Genomic DNA, 23733 nt, shown 5'->3' on the forward strand with positions numbered 1-23733 from the left:
TGCGCGCGCGCGGCCGGCGATGGGCGCCGCGGGCCCCGCGTGCGCGGCGCGCGAGCCGCTGTCACGCGAGCCGGCGCTGCGCTCCGTGCTGCGGCACGTGCGGCTGGAGAACCTGGCGGCGGGAATGAGCGGCGGCGTCCTGTCCACCCTGGCGCTGCACCCCCTGGACCTCGTCAAGATCCGCTTCGCAGGTGAGGCCGGAGCGGCCGCCCGCCGCCGTCCCGCCCTAAGCACGCACCGGCGTGCCCGAGCCCGCCGAGCCCGGCCCGGGACCTGCCGGGCTTCTCGCCCACAGCCCGCGCTTGTCTGCCCGCCCCGTGCGCGGCTGCAGCGCCCCGGTGCCGGGGGCAGCCCCACGGCTTGGAATAAACTGGCCGTGAGCCGGGAGGGTCTCCCGTTCTCTTCCCTGCTATCCCCAGGTGCTCCTTGTCCCGTGTAGGGGCTGCAGCGTGTGCGGTGGCCCCGAGCTGTTTGCCGGCAGGTCGGGGAGCTGCCAGCCTCTCCCCCCTGCCGTGGCCGCCAGTGCCAGAGGCACCCGAGCGCTGCCCCTTCAGCAGGCGGGCTGCCCAAGCCCACGTTCAAAGTTCACCTCTATGCCAGAGATTTTTAACACTCAGAGCTAGCGGTGGTTTTGGAATAACCTTGGTTGTTAACAATAGTGGTTTTGTCTTGCAGAAAACTCTGTGACTGGTTTGTTTCTCCACAGGGAAACATGGCAACTTCTCTTGACTTTTCTGCTGATTTGAAAAATTTGTCCACCATTTATCATATTTTCTTTCAGAGAGGTTGAAACATTTTACTGTATCTTTGGATTGTTTTCTTAAATATGGATGTTTATTCTTAAAAATTGATGATCTCAAAACCAAACTATCACAGAGACATTTTTCAGAATGCAAAACGTTGCATGTCCTAGTTGGGCACATCCTGGGCTGCATTATGAGAAGCACAGCCAGCAGAAGGGCTCTCTTCTCTCTTTTTTCCATTTGTAAGACTGTCAGAAGTACTGTGTTTATTTTGGGGCTCTCCAGGACAAGGAAGGAAGACAGTGACACACTGGTGTGACTCCAGTGGAATTCACCAGACTGGTGAAGGGGCTGGAGCACATGGCACAGAACAGGCTGACAGAACAGGATCCCTTTGGCCTCAGAAAGGAAGGGCTGAGGGGAGCTAAAATTGCAATCTATGACAGTGTTCTTGGAAGACACAGAGAAGGTAAAGCTGGATTCTTGGAGATAGTTAGAAGGACCCAAAAAGGAACAGGCACAAGCATGGACAATTCCAGTTATTTTACTGTGAGAATGGTCAAATACTGGAAAAGGTTACCCAGACAGGCTGTAATCTCTTCAGCCATGGAAACATTCAGGAGTCAACTGGTCGTGTCCCTAAGTAACCAGGTCTAATTAGATCTGGTTTGAATACAGGTTTGGATTAGGTGGCTTTTGGAGGTCATGTACTTTCACATGCTTCTTTGGGTTGAAAATAATAATTCCTGTGTTTTGTCTTCAATGAGGGAGCAGGAGCTGATATCAGAAATGAATGTTGTCAAGATTCTTGGCAGCATCATTGACAGAAAGACTTGTGTTTGTGTCTCTGATTTCCAGTGTTGTTTCATATGTTTATAAACTTGACCTAGTGTCTGCATGGTAAAAGATTTCACAAATGTCTTTGGAAAGGTCTAGCAACACTTACTCAGGAAGGAGACAAAAGGTTGTCAAGGTGTAGAGACGTTGTCACACTGTGCTCAGCAAAAGCATTTTGTCTGTAGTGCTGAAGTCTGTCACAGTGTCTATGGGACAAAGAGTTCAAAAGGAATTAGAAATAATGTGGCACTGAACAGAAGATGCCTGTTTACCAGGATTCATTTTGGTGGGGACACAAAAACTACAGTTCTTGTAAAACTTTGAGATCAGTTTTCAGTAGAGTTGCAGTCTAGCCATACATCTGTAGTAAGAATGAAAACTGCTGCTATGTTGGCATCACAGAGTAATTTAGCTTAGAAGAGAGCTGAGGAGTTCACCCCCTACTCAGATAAGCTCTGCTTAGATCAGTTTGTTCAGTCTTGTGCACTGGAGTTCTGAGTAGCTCCAAAGATGCTCTTCAGGCAACTTATTCATGTATTTGGCCATTCTGCTGGATAAAAAGTTCTGGTCAAAATTCCCTGTATTTCAGCTTGTGTCTGTTACCTCTTGTCATCTCACCATGGACTGCATCACATACCCCATCAGTAATCAACTTACTCCTTTGTTGTTATGGTAGGAGCAATAGTAGTCACCACTCCGAGCTTTGTGGACATCCATGTTCTACATGATCTGTCAGACAAAAACTTGTCGTTTTCTGTATTTTTGAAGTGGTATTTTCTGAACATTTGGACAACCAGCTGTTAGGTTATTAGGTGGGAGAAGAAGCCTTTGTGTATCCTGGTAAAAACTGACTTGGGAATCAGTAAGACATGAGCCATTGCTTTATAGAACATTTTAAGGAGAAAATTTGAATTTAAGGGTTGTTACTTAGGACTTGTCTAAACAACTTAGAGAAACATGTCAAGGGTGCCATCCATATCACTTGAAAAATGATGCACAATTGCTGGAGTGCTAAAAAGAAGAGACAGAAAACTTCAGATCTGCTGCTCATCAAAAATGTACAAAAGTGCATTTACTTAGCCTTGTCAGATTAATAGGAACTTTCCTCTTACTGAGCTAAGTAGTTATCTCTGGTTTTTATTTCTTTTTCCCCCCTTATTTTCCCTAAGTTCTTCAACTCTAAGCTTATAAAGCTGTAAACCTCAGCTCTTGCATACTTGTGAAATAACACTCATGTAATACAGTTGATCAATTATGTTTCATGTTCATTTATTGCTTTGGAGGCTGTGGACTCCTGGATTGGCTTGGAGGCAGTTGAACTTTATGCTTCCCGAAATGTTTTCCAGTATCATTTCTCTCTTTTGTAGTAAGTGATGGATTGGAGCTGAGGCCAAAGTACAATGGAATTCTTCACTGTATGAGCACAGTCTGGAAGCATGAGGGGCTTCGAGGCTTGTACCAAGGGGTAACTCCAAACATGGTGGGAGCAGGGGCCTCCTGGGGACTTTACTTCTTCTTGTAAGTAGAGCTGTAAAATGTGTCACTCGCTGCCTGCACAATGTAGTGTTCAGATATACATTGCATCTTCTTTGTGAGGTATAAAAATGTGCTAAGGGACTTACAAACTTGTCATTCTCTTAGCTAGTCCAGGTTTGTTAACGTTTATTATGGTTTGCTGCTTTAGAATTTAAGCAATTTGAGTCAGAGAGTTGTTCTTTTGTCAGGTACAGTGCATTCCCTCGCTGCTGTGAAAATACTAAGGAATTTGAGAGGTGGTGATACTATTCAGAAAGAATTCTCTAAAAGTGCCAATACACTGGTCTTAAACCCCATGAAAAACAAGAATCTAAATTGATTTCTTGAAAATAAAGAGCGTGAAGTTTTCTACTAAAACTAAATGTTTGATTGTTTTTAATCATTTTAGTGACAGTTTTTTCATTGTTTTTGTCAGTTCATGGGCTTTGCTTTTAAAGCCCATTTTGAAATATTCTACTTTATTAACTCTGTTAGTATTTATCCCTATTAATTCAAACATTTTAGGGACTCTGGGGACTTTACAGTTAGCTGGTATGCCTATGCAGAGCTCACTTGTCAGTTGTCTAAACTCTATTATTGTTGTACTTTGTTGTATTGTACTTTGTTGTATTGCTGTTGTATTGTTGTACTCCTTAAGCTTTGCTGTAGATTGCTATTGACACTTCATCTTCTGTTGACAATTCCTTAATTCACAAAGATTGCAAACTGGATCAAGAGAAGAATGCTCAGTGTATTTCTGAGCTAGAGGGTCAATACCTAGCACTGTGGGTCCCACTAAAATTCTTTTAAAAGTTAATTCTGGATATCTGATAATTTTCAAGATGCAGTCCTATTGATACTGACTATTTAATTTTACAATTTAAATATATATTACCATAGTTCACTTTAAAGAGCTGACTGCTCAGAGACAATTAATCAATTAAATAACAGTAGTTTGGATGCCTTTTCTTCAAAGGCTGTGTATCACCATGATCTTAAGTCAGGTATGTCATTCTGGATTGGGTTTTTTTTGATGTAGGTCTGTGTTCACCTTCACTAAACTATGTTGTACATTTTCCAGTTACAATGCCATCAAAGCTTACAAGAAGGAAGGGAAGATGGAAAGTCTCAGTGCGAGCGAACACCTAGTGTCAGCTGCAGAGGCTGGTGAGGTTAAATGCAAAAATTAATGTTCACTTGTAGCCTTTCCATATGCTGTTACTTGCCTTTCTGTGTCAATGCAGCTTTTTCTTACAGATGGCAAGGGTAAGTGTTCCAGCCCAGATGCAATAGTTTGTTGTCTGTAAATAAAACAAAGATGTCTAGCACAAATAGGTGGGTGACTGTGGTCTTCAGTTTTGTGCAGAATTAGCAGTTGTCAAAATGTCTTTTGTCCTAGTTTTCATTCTGTATAGGCACTTTACATATTTAGTACTGTATTGGGTCCCAAAATGTAACTATAGAAATCTGCTGCTATCAGATTGTTAACTTGTTAAATATTTAACACCTGGACCTGGAAAGGAGGTAGCCTGTTGAATCATGGAATGGTTTGGGTTGGAAGAGACCTTAAAAATAATCTAGTTCCAACCCCCTGTCTTTGGCTGGGACACCTCCCACTAGACCAGGTTGCTCAAAGCCCCATCCAGCCTGGTCTTGAACACTTCCAGAGGTGGAGCATCCACAGCATCTCTGGGCAACCTATTCCAGTGCCTCACCACTGTCACAGTAAAGAATTTCTGCCTTGTATCTAATCTAAACCTACTCTCTTTCAGTTTGAATCATTCCCCCTTGTCCTGTCACTACATGCTGTGCAGGCAATTTGGAAAACTTCATTAGGCTTTTGAAGCATTCATTTAAAGTTGAAATGTAAGGCATATTGTTTGAATGAAATGTCATAATGGATTCTGTCACAATGGTATTTTTAATAACTTATAAAGCTATAAGAGGTTCTTGCTATTAACCTGTCAAAATTATTAAGCAAATCTCACATCACTGAGGTGTCCATTAAATTTTGAATTATTGTGTATTGAAGAATAACTTGGATAATCAGTTGTACATTAAGAAACTGCGTTTACTGTCTACTTCAGATTGTTCTACTAACTGTGGAAAGGTGAAGCAAAAGAGGGAATATGCAAAAATACTTGTGCCCTGCAAAAGTACCACAGCAGGAGTGAATTGACTGGACCGTGAGCTTTGAAGGGAGAGGGAGGGAGCAATGGAGGGCATAAACTTCACCTGTTTTGAACAGTATGAGTACTCTGGTAGGAGAAGTAGTTTTGTCATTGTAGAAGCCTGTGTTATACTGGACTGAACAGACTGGGACAATCTGTGGAGTTGGCATAACAACGAGAGTAACTTCTGTGTGTTCTCAGGAGCCATGACCCTGTGCATTACAAACCCAATATGGGTAACCAAGACTCGACTTGTGCTGCAGTATAACGCTGGTGTGGATCCATCCAAGCGGCAGTACAGAGGAATGTTTGATGCTCTCATAAAGATATACAAGACAGAGGGCATCCGTGGCTTATATAAGGTAATCACATTTCAGAAAAATTCCATGATTACCTGGCACCACCCAGTAGCATGGTGAGACTTCTAAATATTTGTCTACAAAAAAAAAATTTAATAGCTCACTTTCATTCTGTGAGTCTTCCCCACTGAAGAACTGCAGCAAAAAGGCTTAGTCAGAAGAAAAACCATTATACTGGTGATAAACTGCTTTGTAATTTTTTTAATCTTCTTATAATTAGAATTTGGATAAGCAGGGCAGCAACTATGTTGCTGGCAGTACTTCCTTGCATTTTATCCCTTATCTCTGTATCTCTAACCTCTTCTGGAAGATAACATGACTAAAGTACTTGCTAATTTTTTCTTCCACAATGCATGGTTTCACAACTGCTTATTTTGCCTCTGGTTATTGATGTCTGTAATCTGTCAGCTCTAGATACATTAAATTTGCAGACTTCTAAATAGGGCCTGCATAGGTGTGGGGTTTTTGTTCCCTTTAATTTAGGGAAACAGATGGCAACAAGATTTGGACTTTTTGCCTCCTCCTCTTTTCAGGTCATGACATCAAGATGCATTCATCAGTGCCTGGAAGTTGTGAAGAAACCTATTTTAGTTCAGGCTGGCTCTTCTCCTGCAAGTCGTGCTGCAGAATCATAGAATGGCTTGGGTTGGAAGGGATCTTCAAGATATTCTTGTTCCAACACCCCTGTGATGGGCAGGTGTACCTTCCACTAGCCCAGGCTGCTCAGAGCCCATCCAGCCTGGCCCTGAACACTGCCAGGAATAGGGAACAAGACCACTTTCTCTTAGTGACTGACTTCTGAACATTAGCTTATTCTATTTTCAGTGAAAAATGTGATCCTTCCTATTCTGTAAGACTTGCATGCTTCATGGCAATGATTGCCAAATTCTAACACCAGGAACAGGGCACCTTACTTATTCCTAAATTGAAATTGTCAGGTTTGCCTGCCTGGATGTCTGCTCTCTTCCATGTAGATAAGTTCTGATTTCTTGGATCTGTTAGGTTTTAAGATGTCCTTCCACCCTTCTTTTCAGATTATTCCTGCCAGTAGCATGTGTTGCCTTTGGCACTAGACACTTCTTTGTAGTGTTAATCTGCAAATGTGGGACTAAAGCAGCTACTTCCTTTGAAAGAGCAAATTACTTGCTTAAATCTGCAAAGAAGGTGACCTAAATAGGTCCTGAGTGACCTACATAAGTATGCACACTGTGCAACTTCCATTTGACGTCAGGACTCTCTCAACCTTGTCTGTACTGGGGAAAAAGGCACCTCTTCAGGTGGCTCTTGGACTTGTACATGGTTTAGCTTCCTCCATTTCAGTGTTTGGGGGAGCTTTTATTTTTCTTGCACTATTTGAAATTGTACAGCTAAAGCTTTGTTAATTGCTCTGAGTCAGGAGTTGTAGTACACACAATTGTCTTTTTTCTCATAATCTTCATTTCAGATAGCATTCCTTGTAGCAGATAAGGGGATCTCAGGTAGTACCACCTTATAGTAAATGAAGGGATCTCAAACAGAGCAACTGTCTCAGATAGAATTGGAAATAAAATCTGGAAGCAGTTTCTTTCTGTTTGAGATTTGTCTCCTTAGACAATAAAGAATGGTATTTCTGACCAAGCAATTCAATATTGCTCTTTACTGCACAGATGCTGTTACTGATCTGAGCAAATCCTTTCAGTCCTTTGAGGTACAAATAGGTTATGTCAGGCTACATCAATCTTTCTAGCAGGGATCAAAGCTGTCTTTATTAGCTCTGCTGGGTATTGATTGTTCATCAAACATAGTTTGTCTGAATCTGGGTTTCTCAGTAAGTTGTTCCTCTTGAACTTGTCCTGGTTCTGAAAAGGCAGGAGGAGTCCCCTTTGCTCATTATCCCAGTCATCATCCAGTCAGTGATCTTCCACACCCTCCATCCACTGGGCTTTGTCTTTTGGCCCCCTGATGACAGAGCTGCTCTGCTGCACACCAGGCTGAATTAAAAAACAGCTTGGGGTTATGTACTTTGAACACACCCATGGATCTGCTGGATATTTGAGCTCTAAAAATTACCTTGCCATTAATGAATGCAAACATCTCCATTTTATGAGTGCCGTGTTGTTCTCTTCAAGCATAAGGTAGGAGTGCCCAAACAAGGTAAAATAGTTTTAAGATTGTAGGATTGGTGCTCTTAGGAAAACCTAAAATATCTCTGAGCTGTTGAGAAACTGTTAGATGTATATTCTAGAGTGACTGGCTACTAAGACATCAGTCAGGAATGCAACTAGCATCCTTCATGGCCTCTGTATTTCTGTATGTGCATTTTTTATTCTCTTTTATTGATGATATAGAAGCAGCAGTTGGAAATAGAACAATGCTTAATAATCAAGAGTAAAATACACAGGAAATGTATAAAATTTAAGGAGATTAAAGTAAAATCCAGGTTCATCAAGACTGAGAATAATAATGTAGCATGCTGACAACAACAAAAGTCATAACAGTAATGTCTGCTCGTTACCAAGTGAAATACGTTTGGGCACTTCTGTGTTGGCATTTCACTTTTGGTAGGCAAGATTCTATGCTCTGAGGATAAAGAACTTTTCCTGGTCCCTCAATGGCTAAGGCACTTAGCTCTCTTTATTTTGCATGCTTTGCTTCTGTTATTTTTCTTCTTGTAAATATGAAGCTTGTAAGCTTTCTATATCTTTGTACTTGTACATAGCAAAATCCATTGAGATTTGGCCATCTTGATTTTAATTTAAGTTGCAGGTTCTACAAAGAGACATAAGCATAAGTGGCTTTCACATAAAAGATGGTAACATTTTTCACCATGAGGGAATCAAGATGATAGTGGCAACTTCAGTGTCTTGTCTGCACAAGTTGTCAGAGCAGGGCACTCAGATGCTGCAGGTCTCTGACACACTGAGAGCCCAAATGAAGGCAGCACTGGAGAGATTACAAGAGGTATTTGCTGCATTCTTTTGAAACAGCAGAGGCTGTTCTGGCTTAAGTGCTGTCAAGCACTTCAGGCAGTGATGTGAGTACCACATCACCAAATGAACCTTGTTCCCTTCTTTACTAAGAAGCACAGGTTTTCCAGTGTGTATATTTGCTTGTGTTTCTTTTTATTGTGATGGGTAACATTTGAAACACTGACCAACAGGACATTTTCTTCTTGTCTGGATTTTCAGCACTTAAAATACTTTAAGCCAAGTTTAAAATATTTCTTTATTCCCACTGTCTGCTACTCAGAATTATATGCATTTAAATTTCTAATTATAGAATATAAATATAGAACTATATTTAATTCCATCTGTTGTTTTAATCCATTGAAAGAGAATTCAAGCAAGACTTCTTTGAGGAACCATTCATCTTGTCATGTTTTCATTGGAAAAATCTTCTAAATATATATTTCAAATATTAAAGTAGAAAATAACAAGAAGTATGTGAAGTTATTATAAAATTTCTTTTTACAGTCATATTATGTATTAAAAAAAACGTTAAATTCTATCAAATTTTGTGGCAAGAAAGAATTTTGAATTCAATTATTCTAAGAATAAGAAAATAGAATATGTTTCAAAAACTTCCCCAGCCAAGATATTTCAGTGCTGCGAAGAAATCAGTTTTGCTTTGAAACATTTTTCCATAAGAGTACATTATTTTCTATGATCAATAAAGGTCTGGGTCAGCTCCTATTTTACTGAGGCACATTGGCTGACAGTTGCCTCACTCCCTTCTTGCATTTTTTAATATTGGCCCAACATTAAAAGTCCCTTAGCCCTTGGAAGCTCAGCACAAGACTTTAAGCCTGCTGGTATTTGTGTACGAAGTACAACCAGTAGATGCTTTAGGACTCAAGGGTGCAAGTTATCCAAATCTTCTGGCTTAAGTTTTAAGAGTTTAGCTCTCTTAAAGGTTGTTTAACATTCTTCTTTTGTTGGCAGGGAAAGTATTACCTCATTTTTCTATGATATAAATACATTGTTCTAATTCTTTCCAAGTAGAGAACAATTACTTCCACTGTCCTTTAGTTGTTTTACTGATTAATCACCAAGAAATGTTTGTGAAGTTTTTCCCTGCTATCACTGTCCATAAGTTTCATACTGTTTTTGGTGGGTTTTTTTGCTGACCCAGATAATTTTTTCTTTGACATTTTTGTATAGGTTTTTTTTCTTCTTCTTCTTCTGTTTTTGTATTGCTTTTATTTTCTTCTCTGATCCAGGATTTCTGAAAACCAAAGGTGTCCTTTTCCCTCTGTTGGGGCCCTTTGGCTTCAACTTCACTTTGTGCTTACAGCTGACAAAATACAGATAAGTGGTTTAATTCCACTTGTTCTCATTTGGGGAAGGTTTCTTTCCTGGGACTTTCACTAGCCTTTAATGCATTTCATTAGTTTGTGATCACTGATGTTGAGTTCATGACCATTATTTCTTACTGTGAGAAGAAGAAATTCTAAAAAATCATTTCCTGAAAGACTGAAAAACTTTAGAAATCTGTATGTAGCTTTTGGAAAGCTGATCCCTGAAGTGGTATTTTGTGTATTATCCGTGCAATTTTTATGCCTGCTGTAGTTTTAGTTGTTGGCGTTTTTTCTGCAATTTAGGAGTTTTGTTATTTTGTCTTGTTAACACTAATTCAGTGGACTCCTTCAGGGATCTCTTCTCCTTTTCACCTTCTCCAGGCTTTTAATCATATTCTGATTAAGTCAGACTAAGTCTTCAACATTTTGGGCTTGACTTTTAGTCTAACACAGACTTTGGCATCTGAACACATTTTTTAATTCCTTTTTCTTGCCTGAATGGATCATGGGAAATAAACTTTGGTTCTTTGAGTCCTTTTACCCACATTTTGAACACTTTACTCTGTTATAATTGTACCCTAATAGTTTGCAGCAAGCTTTTGAGTCCCTTTCTGGCCAAGATGATTAATCATCCATTTATTTGTGTTTTTCAATGCAAGTGACCAACTCTTCAAAAAGAATTAGTGCTTTTCAGAACCCCTGCAGCTGGCAGCTCATTTTAATGGAGCTGCCAGCTGCCGGGGGGAACTCCTGTCTTCTCTTCTCCTGCTCCTAGGGGAACTCCTGTCTTCTCTTTCTTGGGGAGACAGTTCAGAAAATACCTGTTTTCCCCCTTCATTTCAACTTTTTTGAAACTAAACGTTGATGTGTATTTTCATGTGTTTGTGTGTGTATGAAAGACAATGCTGGAGCAGCTCAGTCTCTTCTCCCACAGAGACATGTTATGGTAGTGGACATGGCAGTGTCAGGTTTATAGTTAGATTTGATAATCCTAAAGATCTTTTCCAACCAAAATGATTCTGTGATTCTATATAGGCACAAACATTTTTAGTCTAGAAATATGTATATATATATCTCATAGACACACATTTTTGTAGAGGCACACATGCAAACACATGCATATCTATTTCCCAGGCTCAATCACAATAATGTTTTGTATCTCTGCTCCTGGTGGCTCTTCTCTGAGTTGCCAGCATCTGTCATTGCTTTAGCAGTCTCAGGTGGAACCAGACCCCTCACTGCCAGTCTCTGGAAATGTGCACTGAGCTTGATTTGTGATCCTGCAATCCTAATCTGTGTTACCAGCTTGTGCTCTGTGAGGTGGAGTCCCTGGGCCACTTGTTTTATCTCAGTGGCTCAGGAGGTGACTTTAGGCTGTATGTCAGAAAAGTAGCATTTTTTGAGTGTTGGTGTGATGCCTGCCCTTAAGGATACTGAGTCAGACTGCAACTGCAGTGCAGGCACAGTCTGTACATTAAGGGAGGACAAATGTAGGGGTGTGAGCTGTGCTCTCTCAAGTTGTTTAGATTTTGTGCATTACCTTTTAACCTTGTTTTATCCTTTTTTTAGGGATTTGTGCCTGGTCTGTTCGGAACATCACATGGAGCACTTCAGTTCATGGCCTACGAGGATTTGAAAGAGAGATACAACAAGTATAGAAACAGAGTATCAGATACAAAACTGGTAGGATGCTTGAGAATAAAATTGTGTTGTGGCATGTAAATAATCAGAAGTAGATTCCATTTGTCAGGTTATACAGCAGCCAAATGTGCAAAGTATTGGTACATTCATTAAAGTGCAGAATATATAGAAGGAAATAATACTTTCTCACTTTTTAGGAACAAGCAACTGGTTTTCACTGGTTTTGAAAACCAACTTCTTATTTTGGCAAGTGTTTTGAGAATTTTAGAGGAGGGAATGAGGGTTTTTTCTTACATTGTGGAACCATAGGGGGTGGTATTAAACCCTGGAAAACTGTTTGGATGCAAGTTGGGCAAAGGTAGCTACCATTGGAAGAAGTGTTTGTTTTACAGTCAATTACTTGTAACGCTGCATGTAGTAAAAACTGACATTTCTTTTAATGTGTTGTATCATAAGAGGGAAAAATCTAGAGTATTGTTTGGTTGTACATTTAAAAATCAAATAAGATTTTGGGAACTGGCTAATTTAAACTATACCTAAGGCAAGCCTGACAATTTTTGTTGCTTTCAGAACACTGTGGAATACATAATGATGGCAGCTGTATCCAAAATATTTGCTGTGGTAGCAACATATCCCTATCAAGTTGTGCGAGCTCGTCTTCAAGACCAGCATAACACATACTCTGGGGTGTTTGATGTGATCCACAGGACCTGGAGGTAGGTGTGCAAAATTAAAAGCCTGCATGTTGCAGACTGAGTTTTACAGAATCAGAGCTACCTTTACTGGCTTCTTGCTGACTTGCAGAACCAGTACAGTTCAGAGCAATCAAAGTGTTAGTTGTACAAAGTCATGTTGTGCAAGATGCCACCAACAGCAGTAAGCTAAGGAGAGAGGAGGAGATGGGAGAGAGCCAATGCCCCCTGCAGGTTCCTGTTGTTTATTCTGTCTCCCTTTTCTCTTCTCCAGCAAATTTCACAGGCTTAAAAATAACATTGTCATGGCTGGTTTGGGACACTAAATGAAGTCTCACTTGAACTGCTTTGGCTTATCACATAGGACAGGAGCATTGTGCTGCTGGGAGTTGTGGCTAATCCAAATTCCTGGCAAGGTGAAGTGAGCTAGCCAGAGCTGATTATACTGATGTCCCTGGTTACCCTGGGGCCTGATGGCACTTGTTGTCTGGTCCCACCTTCCTGTAGGACCTTTAGAGACCTGTGACCTCACACCTATTCATATCTTCTCACAAACCTTCCCTGAGCTGCACAGTGCAGGGGAGAGTTTGCACACAGAGCTGTGTGTTTACCAAGGGTGGCCATGTATGTGCATGTGCATCCTTGGCTTTGGGCAGTGCTTCTGGGTTGGGCCATATTGCTGCAGAGGTGGGAATGGGCTCCTGGCTGTGAAGAGGAGCCAGCTCAGTAAGTGCAGTAAGTGCCAGCTCTGTTGTTCCAGGAGCACCCCTGGTTCAGAGGCTGTGCAACCATTTCAACTGGAGGCAATTCAGAGCAAAAGTAGCTCTGATGTGTCTGTGCTGAGCCCTTCAGTGCTGCAGGCTGCAGGAAGGCTTTTTAGTTCTGGTCAAGTGTAGTGCAGCCATTCTGGAGCCACTGCTGAGCTCATGATGAAACAAATGGGACTTAAGGAGGGTTGTGTAAACCACACCCAAGCATTTCTTTGGATCTCTGTTTGCTCCTCCTTCCAGGTGTTCTATGCCTATGAGGTCTGCACCTAAAGAGCTGAGATTTAATGTCTCTAAAACTTTTTAACAGCCCTAGCATGACACACTGATTCAAATTGGGTGAAATTAGGTTCTTATTTATTGGCCAGTAGAATCAAAATTCTGGAAGGGGTGCTTAAAATCTCAAAAAATGAATGGTGAGTTTTCTTCGTTGTTTAGCCAGTTGTTGTAGCATGAAGAAGATGGTAAATTGCCTTACTTAGACAGTACCCACAAAAAACACTCAAAGCCTGGGCTAAATAACTGATCTACTTAATGCTATTATATGTTCAGAAGAAAAAACAATGGGTTAATACTTGATGCACTTAAGCACTGTCTGAAATTGTTATTTCTAACCTGAAGTACATCTCTCAATGGGAGTGTGAGAAATAAAATGCCAGGCTTTGTTTTATGTCTCATTTTTTTCTATTAAAAGACATTAATTAAAACCTTTTCTTTTTTTTTTTGTCTTTAAAGGAAAGAAGGTGTTCATGGATTTTACAAAGGAATTATACCTAATGTAATCAGAGTGACTCCTGCCTGCTGTATTACCTTTGTAGTTTATGAAAATGTGTCTGGCTTTTTACTTGGTTTTAGGAAAGAAAATAATTAAAGGTATGGACTTGTATTCCTAGGAAGGAATCTATCCTTTATTTTTTATATTCATGATCTGGGAGAAATTTACTTCAGCAGTCTTCTTTGACACTGTGAATTGATCTGGTATTTTAAGGAAAGAATGTAGAGACAATAAACCCTGCCAACATCTCTCCTTTTGAACGTTCCTGCATTGCTGCCTTCCTCTCTGAATCAGCTGTGTCTGCTTGAAGCAGATGTCTGCAACCGTGAAATAAGAGTGCTGTGACTGGGTGAAGGCAGCTGCACAGCAATTCCATTCATCCTGGCCTGCCTGGAATAACTCACTAAGCAGTTTCAGCAAGTCTCAAGATAACAGTTGGTGCAATTCTGCTCCTGCACAAGTGGAAAACTTCATATGAAAGCAACCCTGGGGGCTGTCAAAACTTTCTTAAATATCTGAGTCTCATTAAAACAAGGAATGTCATCTGAATCCACCTCTGTGTTATTCATCAGATTTTAGGATGTGGAATGCTCCAGACTCCATTGTTCATCCAACACAAAAATGTGTGTCTCAGTGGGGTGCAGTTTGGAAACAAATTGTTTTTTTAAAACAGCTGTCCATTCTTGGGTTTGAATAATTGCAAGTCTAATGAAGCTCAGTTCTTGTCTCATAGCAGGCCAGGTTTGCACTGTGGCACTGTGGTTTTTGACTTGGTTTTAGCAGCAGACCAACATGCTGAAAGTGCGTACGTTGCTGGCAGCTTAATTCATTTTCTCTCTTTCATTCTCTCTCCATCTCTCTCTGTGCCAGTCTGTCTCCATTACTGATACAGCTGACCACATATTACTAAGTAAATGCATATTTTAAAGTAGGCTTACATTTTAAAGATGAGGATTTTTTTCTAGTAATCCTATAGTGATGCAGTGTTCAAGCCAGGGTAGCAAAAAATAGGACCACACTTACTTTCAGTAATATTCTCTGGGAAAAAAAAATGTTTCTAGTCTAAAAAAAACCCCTGTGCACAGGACTTTATTTAAAAAAACAGAACAATCTGTTAATGTCTTCTGATTTGGTTTAAGGAAAAGATTGTTGATATATTGATTGCTAATTTACTGATAAATTAAATTATAGTACATATCAGTAATTTTTTATAATAGTTATGGGGTTTTTTTCCACACCAATAACTGCCATCAAGGATATGTACTTTTTAGAGTTCTGGGTTTGGTGGTTTTGGGTCTTATTTATTTAATAAAGATATTACTGACCCTAACATCTGCCTCCTGCTGTTGGTAAGAAGATACTAAGAATCTAGTAAGTATCATTTAACTAGGAAATAAGTTAGCAAAGGCTATCAACGGGGGAAAAACATCGGTTTCATAGGGAGCAGAGTAATCACTTAGAGAAGTTTCCTGTTTACCAGGCTAACCTAAAGCAGAAAGAACAATTTTTAATAAAAATTTAGCAGATTAGGGACTTGGTTTAAAGTTTAAGTTAGAAGCCAGAAAGCTACAGAAACTACTCAGTATTTTGAGTCTTCATTTCAGTAATCCACGCTCTTGTTTTTGTAGAAACTGTTGCCAAATACCACATATTGTGTGTAACTAAACTTATTCATAATTTACACTTTCTCTTCCACAATCCCATCCCTCTACTGATAGAGTTGATAATCTCATTGGAAAGAATAATCTCATCTGGGGCCAGCATGGCTCGCTTTGGTTTTTATTACGGAAGGTTCTGTGTGTATTTAGCTGAAGATAAATTTACTGGAAGTTTACCATGTAAATAATGTAGATCCAAAACAGCAGCTTCTGCCTTTGGAGGGTGCTTACTGGGGTTTGTGTGTTTGGTGGTACACAGAATGAATTTAATGGAACACTGAGTTAACTCTACCACCCAGGATCCAAAATATATTGTGAAGACATATGAAAACATGTTAAAAGAGGAAAAGCTGTGCACGTACTAGCCTGGATTAGTGTGCTCTGGGCCAGAACAGCTTACCCATGCTTCAGGATAAATGCAGGGGCAGGCTGTGAGCATGTGCACAATCACTCACTGTGTGTTAGCTGACGTTCTCTAAGTTCACACCACAGCTCAGCTCATAGTAACTTGTTTGTGTTCAGGTACCTTAAAACCATCCTCCAAGCCAGTGAAAACATTGCAGTTCTTCAGAGACAAAATACCAGCTGTGTAACTTGCTGGCTTGCAGCAAATCTCACACACCATCTTGCAGTTGGGCAAGCCCAAGTGCTCCCCTCACTGCAGGTGTCCTACCCAGTATCTGCAACAACAGCTACAGGCAAGGGCTGCCCATCCTGGGGCAAATCTTACAGCTTGTTCATAAAAGAAAATGAGATTTAATTCTAAATAGCTGAAATAAATTCATTATCTCAGATTTAATGGGTTTTTTTCCTTTTAATTTCTGGGAAGAGTGGAGATTTTTGCATGTTGTACATGCTTTTCATGAGTTTTTTTATTAATGTAAAATTGGTTTTGTAATACAAATATGATTGTTGTTTCTCTTTAGAATATGTAAAAATTTAAAAAATGTTTGAATATGCCACTTGCAGCATTTGAAAGAAAATACTTAAAACACTGAAGCTTATGGTCTGTTGGCATGATCAGTGTTGTCACTTGTCAAACAGCTGTGACATCATTTTTTCACTTTACCAGTTCAGTTTTGGAAAGCCTAGGCATTTCAACCTGTCTTATGTCTGTATCTTCTAAACAGTTTAATACATCTAGCTTTTAACTAACACCAAAGTGATTCTGTATAACTGAAAGGCTAAATCCAGGAGAATTATTTTATTGGAGCAATGAAATTAAGTGTTGTAACTGTAAATTTATTTAGTGTCTGCATCTTAGTAGTGGAGACCAGTCATAGATATTACACTGAAATCCAGTCTATCAAGAAGCGAGAGAGGGAAGAAGAGCTTAAATAGTCTGGTTTTGCTCAGTTATTCATAATGAGGTATTTAACACTTACCACATTGTCTGGGTCACAGTTAAGTCACCAGGAGTTCATTGAGACAAGACTGTAACAGCAGAGCATCCAATTCTGCAGTCAGGTTTACAGGAGTGCATTTTATGTATGTTTTCTGAAGGCTAAAGCCAACACCTGATTTTACTTTCTTTGAACTTTATCTATAAAGCCTTCTAAAGAAATCGTGTATCACAACACCATGTAAAATACCTTAAACAGATTAATGTTCAATAAAATAACCCGGATTTCTTTTTTGTAAAAGGTCTTATTTATTTGATACAAAAAGTTATGGTTAATTCTAAAAACAGTGGTGGTATAACATCAAAAAAGAAATTTAAAATGTTAATGAACTTGGTTTTGATATTTGTATTCTAAAATGATTATTATAAAAAGCCTCTGCTGTGTACAAAACAAGACAAAGGCTACAGATGCAAGGCTTTGGTGCCTTTCAGTCCAGAACTTGCGTCCAACTCTATTGAAATAAATTCTGAAAAAATAGTACAAAATTTAAAAAAAAAAAAAAAGGTATTATAAAAAGAGAGGGAAGTTATTTTGGCAGTTCTTCAATGATGATTCGGGAGACTGAATTCCATCCAGTAGAAGCATCTCCCCGTGGATAATCTGAGCATGTCCCCACCCAGATGGCAATATCCACCAAGCCAGCGTTGATCCCTTCACACAGACCTTCCACTGGTTAAAGACAAAAGTCAGGTTACCTCAGCAGACACAATCCCTTTGTATTTCACAACTGAAGGTGGAATCAAGTGCATAAGAACAGCAGCTTGTTGCAAGCTTGTGCTATTAGTTAAATGTGAAAAAGTTTTAGAATTTTAAAACAATTTCAGCAATAAAAACTCTTATGTAGATATGTGGCAAATCAGTTAAAGGCATGCAGTGCCTCTGTCTGTGCTGCTCTTTGACACTCACTGCAGTACCTGAAGCAGATCACCATCCACAGGATGGCAAAATGGGAGGTATAGCTGCTGCTTTAAAACCCAAATTTACACACTGGGGGCTGGAATATGGCTTCATACCCTTCCAGACATCTTTCTAGCAGTGATGGGAGGGGGTGGGGGCACAGCCCAGCTCTGTAAAGGTGATTGCCACCCTGTAAGCTTTTCCAATGTCCGTCACTGCTTCTGCATGAAGTTGCACTCCTGATGCCTCACTAGCACCACTAGATGGAGGTGGGGTAATGAAGACAAGTCAGCTCTACCCCCTATGCTGAAAAAATCCTATAACAACTCTAGACATTAGATTTCATGCAGTCATGCAGTACAGGGAGAAAAATGGAGAAAGGACACGGACATTACGTTCCTTTTTCTTAGTATCACATCCTTTTATCTTGAATGAATTCACTAATTTGCCTCTGCTAAGCAAATGAATAATTGCTCCCAGATTGCTCCCTACGTTGGAGGTACTTTTGCACCCCTCCTGAAATCAGAGTAGAAATTGCAGGAGGAAAGTCTCATTTTTGCACTGATAATGTGCAAATACCAGTATTTTAAGCCAGGATGACACTGTCTACTTGGCAGTAAGGCTGTTTCTCCATGGGTTAATACAGCACAGAATGTCTCTGTAGTCATGTTGTGGCAGAGATCAGTAGACCTGTCTGGACAGAAATCTCTTCCATTTCTAAATCTCAGGATATAGTACCACAAAAAGTACCACAGCAAGAAAGTACCACTTAATAAATAATTATAATACTGTCACTTATCAATAGCCAGCTCTGAGACAGCAGAGTAAGAGAACAAGTGTGAGTTGGCCACTCTCTGTGTTTGCTGCTCCCTCCTTCTGCTCCATCTCTGCTCTCCCGGCATACATACCTGAGGAAGTTCTGTGTATGTTAATGGTAGAGTTCAGCTCTGGGCTTCCTTGATCCAAGTATATTATGGCTTCGATGGGCAGTGGGCCAGCACACTCTGCCCCGTTGAAGGTGAAGTACCAGCGCTGGCAGCAGGCGCTCCTGCACTTGAGCCGCAGCGAGCCGCTGAAGAGCACGCGCAGGGCGCTGTTGGAGCGCATCTTGGTAAACGTGCATTCCTGACAGGAGACAAAGGTGCTTTGGCACAAACCTCTGGGTTTGAGCCCATTTATTTCCTATATATTTATATTTAGGACATTGATTTAGGAATGTATTTATTTCAAAATGTTTTGGCTATTCTCTTTAGGTTCCTCTGGGGGGAAAAAAAAAATTACAGCCTGGGAAATCCCTTGTGGTGCAAAGATGCAAATCAGAACAGCACCTCATAGATGGTAAAGGAGAAATGGATTATGGAAATTCTTAACTTTATTTAGACAACACCTGCTGTTAAATTGCTAGCCTAGTCACCTTCTGGGATTTATGTAAAAGGATATAAGCTCTCTGAAAGCTGCACTCAAGCCATAGGATCACACAATCATAAGGGTTGGAAGGGACCTCTGAAGATTATCTAGTCCAACCCCCAAGTCCTTGCACAACAAGACAGCACAGTTTCTGTTTCTGCTAACAGAAATCCTGGACTTAACGATTATCACAAGACTTCTGAGCAGTTTATACCCAATAAAAGCTCCACAGCTGAAAAATACATACTTTCAGGTTTTTAAGTGGTTGTTAACCTGTCTTCAAAATGCTTGATATCATAGGGGGAAAAAAGACCAAAAAAAGACCAAAAAAAAGAAAAGAAAAAAAAAAAAAGACCAAAAAAGAAAAAAAAAAGACAAAAGACAAAAAAGAGGGGAAAAAAAGGAAAAAAGAAAAAAGAAAAAAAAAAGAAAAAAGCTAGGGACCGTTCTGCAAGTACAAGGCAGGCAGTAAGAAAAGTCTACTGAAAAAGTTGATTCTCTCTCTAGCCACAGCACAGCAGTTAAACTGCTATAATCACTCCGGGCTTTGCTTCATAGCTGGGATTGAGCAGGGATTTTTTCTAAAAGTTTTACACCCAGGGCTGCAGTGAGGACAGACTGTTCGTGTCAGTCTGGGTGACACTGGCAACTCTGCTCCTGAGCAATGCTGATCCTTTGCAGTAGCATCCTGCAACTGCAACTGAGTTTCAGTGAGTAACCACTATGAAGCAAGAGTTATAAAGACGGGTACAAATAGCCGATTAAAGATGTTCATCCCTTCTTAGCATTGAAATGGTGAAAACCTTGCCCTGTTTTGGGCAAGTTAGAGGTACTTTTTTGGTACTGTGACTTTCAGCCTTACAGTTACAGATCTGGTCTACTGAACGTACTCTTACACCAGCTACAAAATTCTTCCGAAACCCTATTCCAGGAATGAAAGAGGCACAGAGCTGAAACACAGCTGAGAGCAATCCAAAGTAGCTAGGCCTTTGAGAAGGTCGCCCTTGCATGCAGAAAAGCAGGAAATCTGTGAGGCTGGAGCAGTGTTAGCCCGCGGTGCAGCGCCGCTTACCGCGATCTTGCCCAGGTCGATGCCGTAGTTGAGCGCGCTCCACGAGCACTGCTTGAAGTTGGGCGTCCAGGACTCCTCGATGCTCTCGCGCATGCACTCGCCCTTCTCCCCCTTCAGCCCGTCCCTTCCCGGAATCCCAGGTGTCCCGGGGATCCCATTGGCTCCCGGGTTTCCATCCCGTCCAGGAACGCCGCTGGGGCCTTGCAAGCACATGCCATTATACTGGAAGAGAGAAGAGATCTTGCTGCTTCCACCCCTCAATTCCGAGGCTAACCAAGTCAAACACAAGTGAATAACAACAAAGCACACACCCCCTGCTGTGCCACAACGGGCTATTTCTGCATCTCCCAGAAAACGGTTCCACTGAAGTAAAAAAAAAAGAAGAATGAGCAGTGCCAGCAGAATTTGCTGTAAAATAAGATGCCTTTTTAAATTAAAAGTTGCATAAATCCTAGCATTAAAAAATTACCTAGTCCAAGAATTAAAACCTGTTGGAAAACCTCACAAGAGTGAAAACAGAAACAAAAAAAGAAGTCACATGTTAATAATTACTTTCTCCTAACCCACCATCACTTGTATAACTGTCTATGCTAATACATGTTCAGTATTATTTTTCCTTTTTTTTTTTTTTAAGAAAATTTTCCATTTCATAGAGAGCAAAGTGTAATGCCACTTTTCTTCTCTCACTGCTCCTCTGGTGAGGAGGTGACAACCACATGGTGATAATCAAGCCCCACAATTCAGTCTCCAATATGCACACAAATGGATAGTGATACGGATGTGGGAAGCTGCATCCTGGAATAAAGCTGAACTCAGGAAGCTGTTTGTAACAGTGGGGAAAGCAGACATGGGAGGAGGGCACACTCACATCCTTCCTAACATCACAGCATTAGGAAAGGTCAAATGTTGCTCTCCCAAACTCCATGTTAACACACATCACCTTCCCACCTTCTGCCCACCTTGGAGAGTAGGTTTGTGAAGCCCAGAGCTCCCTCCCTCAGCAGCCTAAGGGCTGGGATGTGGGAGGAGCACTGGGCATGGGAATGGTGAGCAGAAACCTGCAGGGGCTGGCCAGGGCTTTTACTTCATGTGCTCTGTCCTATCTGGTGACTGACTGCTTCCTCCAGTCTTCATCCCAAATCCTCACAGATAGCTGTATTCTGCTCTTCCACTTTTTCACATTTATTTGTCTTCATCTAGTTTAAACCACTTAATGCCCATCTGTTTCAAAAAGAAGCAGTGCTGCAGCTATTCCCCCTCATGCCAGCCATGCCCCTGTCTGCACTGCAGGAGCTGTAAACTACAGCCTCTGCCCTCTTTCCTTTGTCAAATTGGTGAATTTTCTTCTCTGAGGCTGTGCCTTTTCACAGGTTCTGGTGCAAAACCAGCAGAGCCATCACAGGCTTAGCTGGAGCCACACCAAAAGTAAAATCAGTGACTACATGGAGAGGTCTAGTAAGAAGTCAGATGAGGGTTTGACTAATGGTTGCTAGCTCTCTCTTACTACCTTCACCAAAGAAAACCCTGCTGGCTAAAGGTAGTGGAAATATTGGAATATTTTCACAAAGAAAACCATGTTTCAGAAAAGTTAGCTGAGAGAGGGCTGGTTGGCAAAGCACCAACCCAGGAGAACAATGCAAGGACATTTCTATTTCACACAGCAACAGTTATCTGGTTTTGCTCTTGCTTTCCCACTGGACTCCATTTGTAATAGTGACCGGCTCTGGCTTTTGCATGTGGTTCCTCACCACAGAAATCCTGCATGTGGAAATAGGCAAGAGCTGAGTCAGGCCAAAGCTGTGGCCTATTGCCCCCATCCCCAGAGACACCAGGAAGGGCTGGCCTGTCCCCACACAGGAGCTGCCACTCACAGCCAGACAGGGAGAGCACCTCAGCCATGGCACGTCCCAAAAAATAAATGAGAGCACAAGAATCACCTGGGCTTTGGGCTCTACTCCAACTAAAATGGTCTGTCTTGCCAAGTCAAGTCTTTTTCATGTTTTCTTAAGCTGGAAATGCATAAAACATACTTTAAACATCCACTGAAGGTAGGATCCCCCCTCGGTTCTGCCTCCGCTCTGCCCTGGCAGAGCTTCTGCAGAAGCATCTGTACAGCTGGGCTGTGCATGAGTCAGCTGCCATTGATTTACCCACACTTTGCTGCTCACTCTGCTGCACCCAAAAAGCACCGAGCAATTTCAAAGAAATGAGGGACCCTGAAACACGGCTCAGAAAATATTAGCTCATCCAAGTGTACAGGTTCCTTATTCTCAATGCAATTCAAATTCCACAATAAAAGTGAAAAGGCAATGAAGTAGTGTGAAAGGGAAGAAGCTTTGCTAGCAGTGGTGCTTCCAGCACATTACTTTAGGGGATCTCTCTGGAGATCATGGAAGAAATGGTCATACCACTGACAGTCCAGCAACTCACAGAAATACCTTCACATCTGCTTTCTACATTCCAAGGACTGGAAAATTTCCCTCCTGTCATCTATCCCTGAGATGGGATAGTCCCAATGCATTCAGGTTTCTAGTAGCAGTGGAATTGCAAACAATGGTGTGCAGTCCCTGCCGCCAAAGGAAATAGTGCATTCGCGCAACTCCAAGGAAAAGTGTGCTCGGTGAGCATGCAGATAGTTTTTCTCATTACTATTTATCCACTAGCACTTTAGGAGCGAAACAGCAGTTAACTGCTTACGTTGGAAGGAACTAAGCAGCATTCACTGCTGATGTTGGAAGGGCTGGAAGATTCCGGCGTTGCCCCTGCAGTGCGCGGAGCCAGCCCCGGCACCGGGCACGGCGGGGAGTGCGGGCTGGGCCGGCTCCAGCCGCCATCCCCGCCCGGGGCCCGATGGGGAAGCCCTCAAACACACACCGGGCCGCCGAGACCCCGCGGTTTGTGTCAAAGCCCGTGCAGCGCCTTCTCCGCTTTTTCCTGATTCAGCACAACAAGGGCTCAATTAACTGAACCGAGAGATGCCCAGCGGCGCGGGACCGGCGCTGCTTTGCCTGAAGCGGCCGCCAGGCTTTTCGAAAGCCTCTGATCTATCGCTTTTTTCGTATCTTTGCAATAACAAAGCGGCTGCGTGGCTCGTCCAGCCACCCCCCGCCCGCACCGCTCCCGGCCCCCGGCCCGCCGCTCTCACCACGTCCACCACCTCCCGCTGGCGGAGCGCCTTCTGCTTCCCCCTGGGGCTCTCGGAGCCGCCGTGCGGAGGGGCCGCCGCCAGCAGCAGCGCCAGCAGCAGCAGCAGCGGGGCGGCGGCGGCGGCCGGGCCGCGGGGCATCGTGCGGGGCGGGATGCGCGGGGCCGGCGCGGCAGAGCCCGGCTCCCCGCTCTGGGCGGCAGCGCGGCGATAAATGAGCCTTTCAGAGCGCGCAGCCCGAGCTCCCTCCCCGGGGAGGCCGGGAATTTCCATCCTGTAACCGAGCGAGACAGCCAGGCAGAGCCACCCCCCTCAGCCATTGGCACGGGGCCGGGGGCTCCCGCCCCCTCGGGCCGGCCCCGCCGAGCCTTCCCC

General features: G+C 42.1%; 2 protein-coding genes across 2 annotated transcripts; one reads left to right on the plus strand and one right to left on the minus strand.

Moving 5' to 3' along the window:
* Nucleotides 1-19: 19 nt before the first annotated feature.
* Nucleotides 20-17077, plus strand: SLC25A32 (solute carrier family 25 member 32). The gene is made up of 7 exons (XM_036406258.1): nt 20-191; nt 2948-3098; nt 4177-4262; nt 5468-5628; nt 11471-11584; nt 12113-12258; nt 13737-17077. The coding sequence occupies exons 1-7, from the start codon at nt 20-22 to the stop codon at nt 13870-13872; spliced, it is 966 nt and encodes a 321-aa protein (XP_036262151.1). The 3' UTR covers nt 13873-17077.
* On the minus strand, nt 17062-23647 carry CTHRC1 (collagen triple helix repeat containing 1). The gene is made up of 4 exons (XM_036406259.1): nt 23359-23647; nt 20214-20435; nt 18643-18859; nt 17062-17506 (listed from the first exon to the last, which is right to left on the minus strand). Exons 1-4 carry the CDS (start codon nt 23629-23631, stop codon nt 17364-17366), a joined length of 855 nt encoding a protein of 284 aa, XP_036262152.1. The 5' UTR covers nt 23632-23647; the 3' UTR covers nt 17062-17363.
* Nucleotides 23648-23733: the final 86 nt, after the last annotated feature.

Source organism: Molothrus ater, chromosome 1, assembly GCF_012460135.2.
Source record: "Molothrus ater isolate BHLD 08-10-18 breed brown headed cowbird chromosome 1, BPBGC_Mater_1.1, whole genome shotgun sequence".
NCBI lineage: Eukaryota > Metazoa > Chordata > Aves > Passeriformes > Icteridae > Molothrus > Molothrus ater.

Coding starts and splice junctions, on each gene's coding strand:
- SLC25A32 (XM_036406258.1), top strand. CDS start 20: ATGGGCGCCGCGGGCCCCGCGTGCGCGGCGCGCGAGCCGCTGTCACGC. Junction 192..2,947: donor CGTCAAGATCCGCTTCGCAG/GTGAGGCCGGAG, acceptor TCTCTTTTGTAG/TAAGTGATGGATTGGAGCTG. Junction 4,263..5,467: donor AGTGTCAGCTGCAGAGGCTG/GTGAGGTTAAAT, acceptor GTGTGTTCTCAG/GAGCCATGACCCTGTGCATT.
- CTHRC1 (XM_036406259.1), bottom strand. CDS start 23,631: ATGGAAATTCCCGGCCTCCCCGGGGAGGGAGCTCGGGCTGCGCGCTCT. Junction 20,436..23,358: donor AGCGGGAGGTGGTGGACGTG/GTGAGAGCGGCG, acceptor TCTCTCTTCCAG/TATAATGGCATGTGCTTGCA. Junction 17,507..18,642: donor CATACACAGAACTTCCTCAG/GTATGTATGCCG, acceptor GTCTTTAACCAG/TGGAAGGTCTGTGTGAAGGG.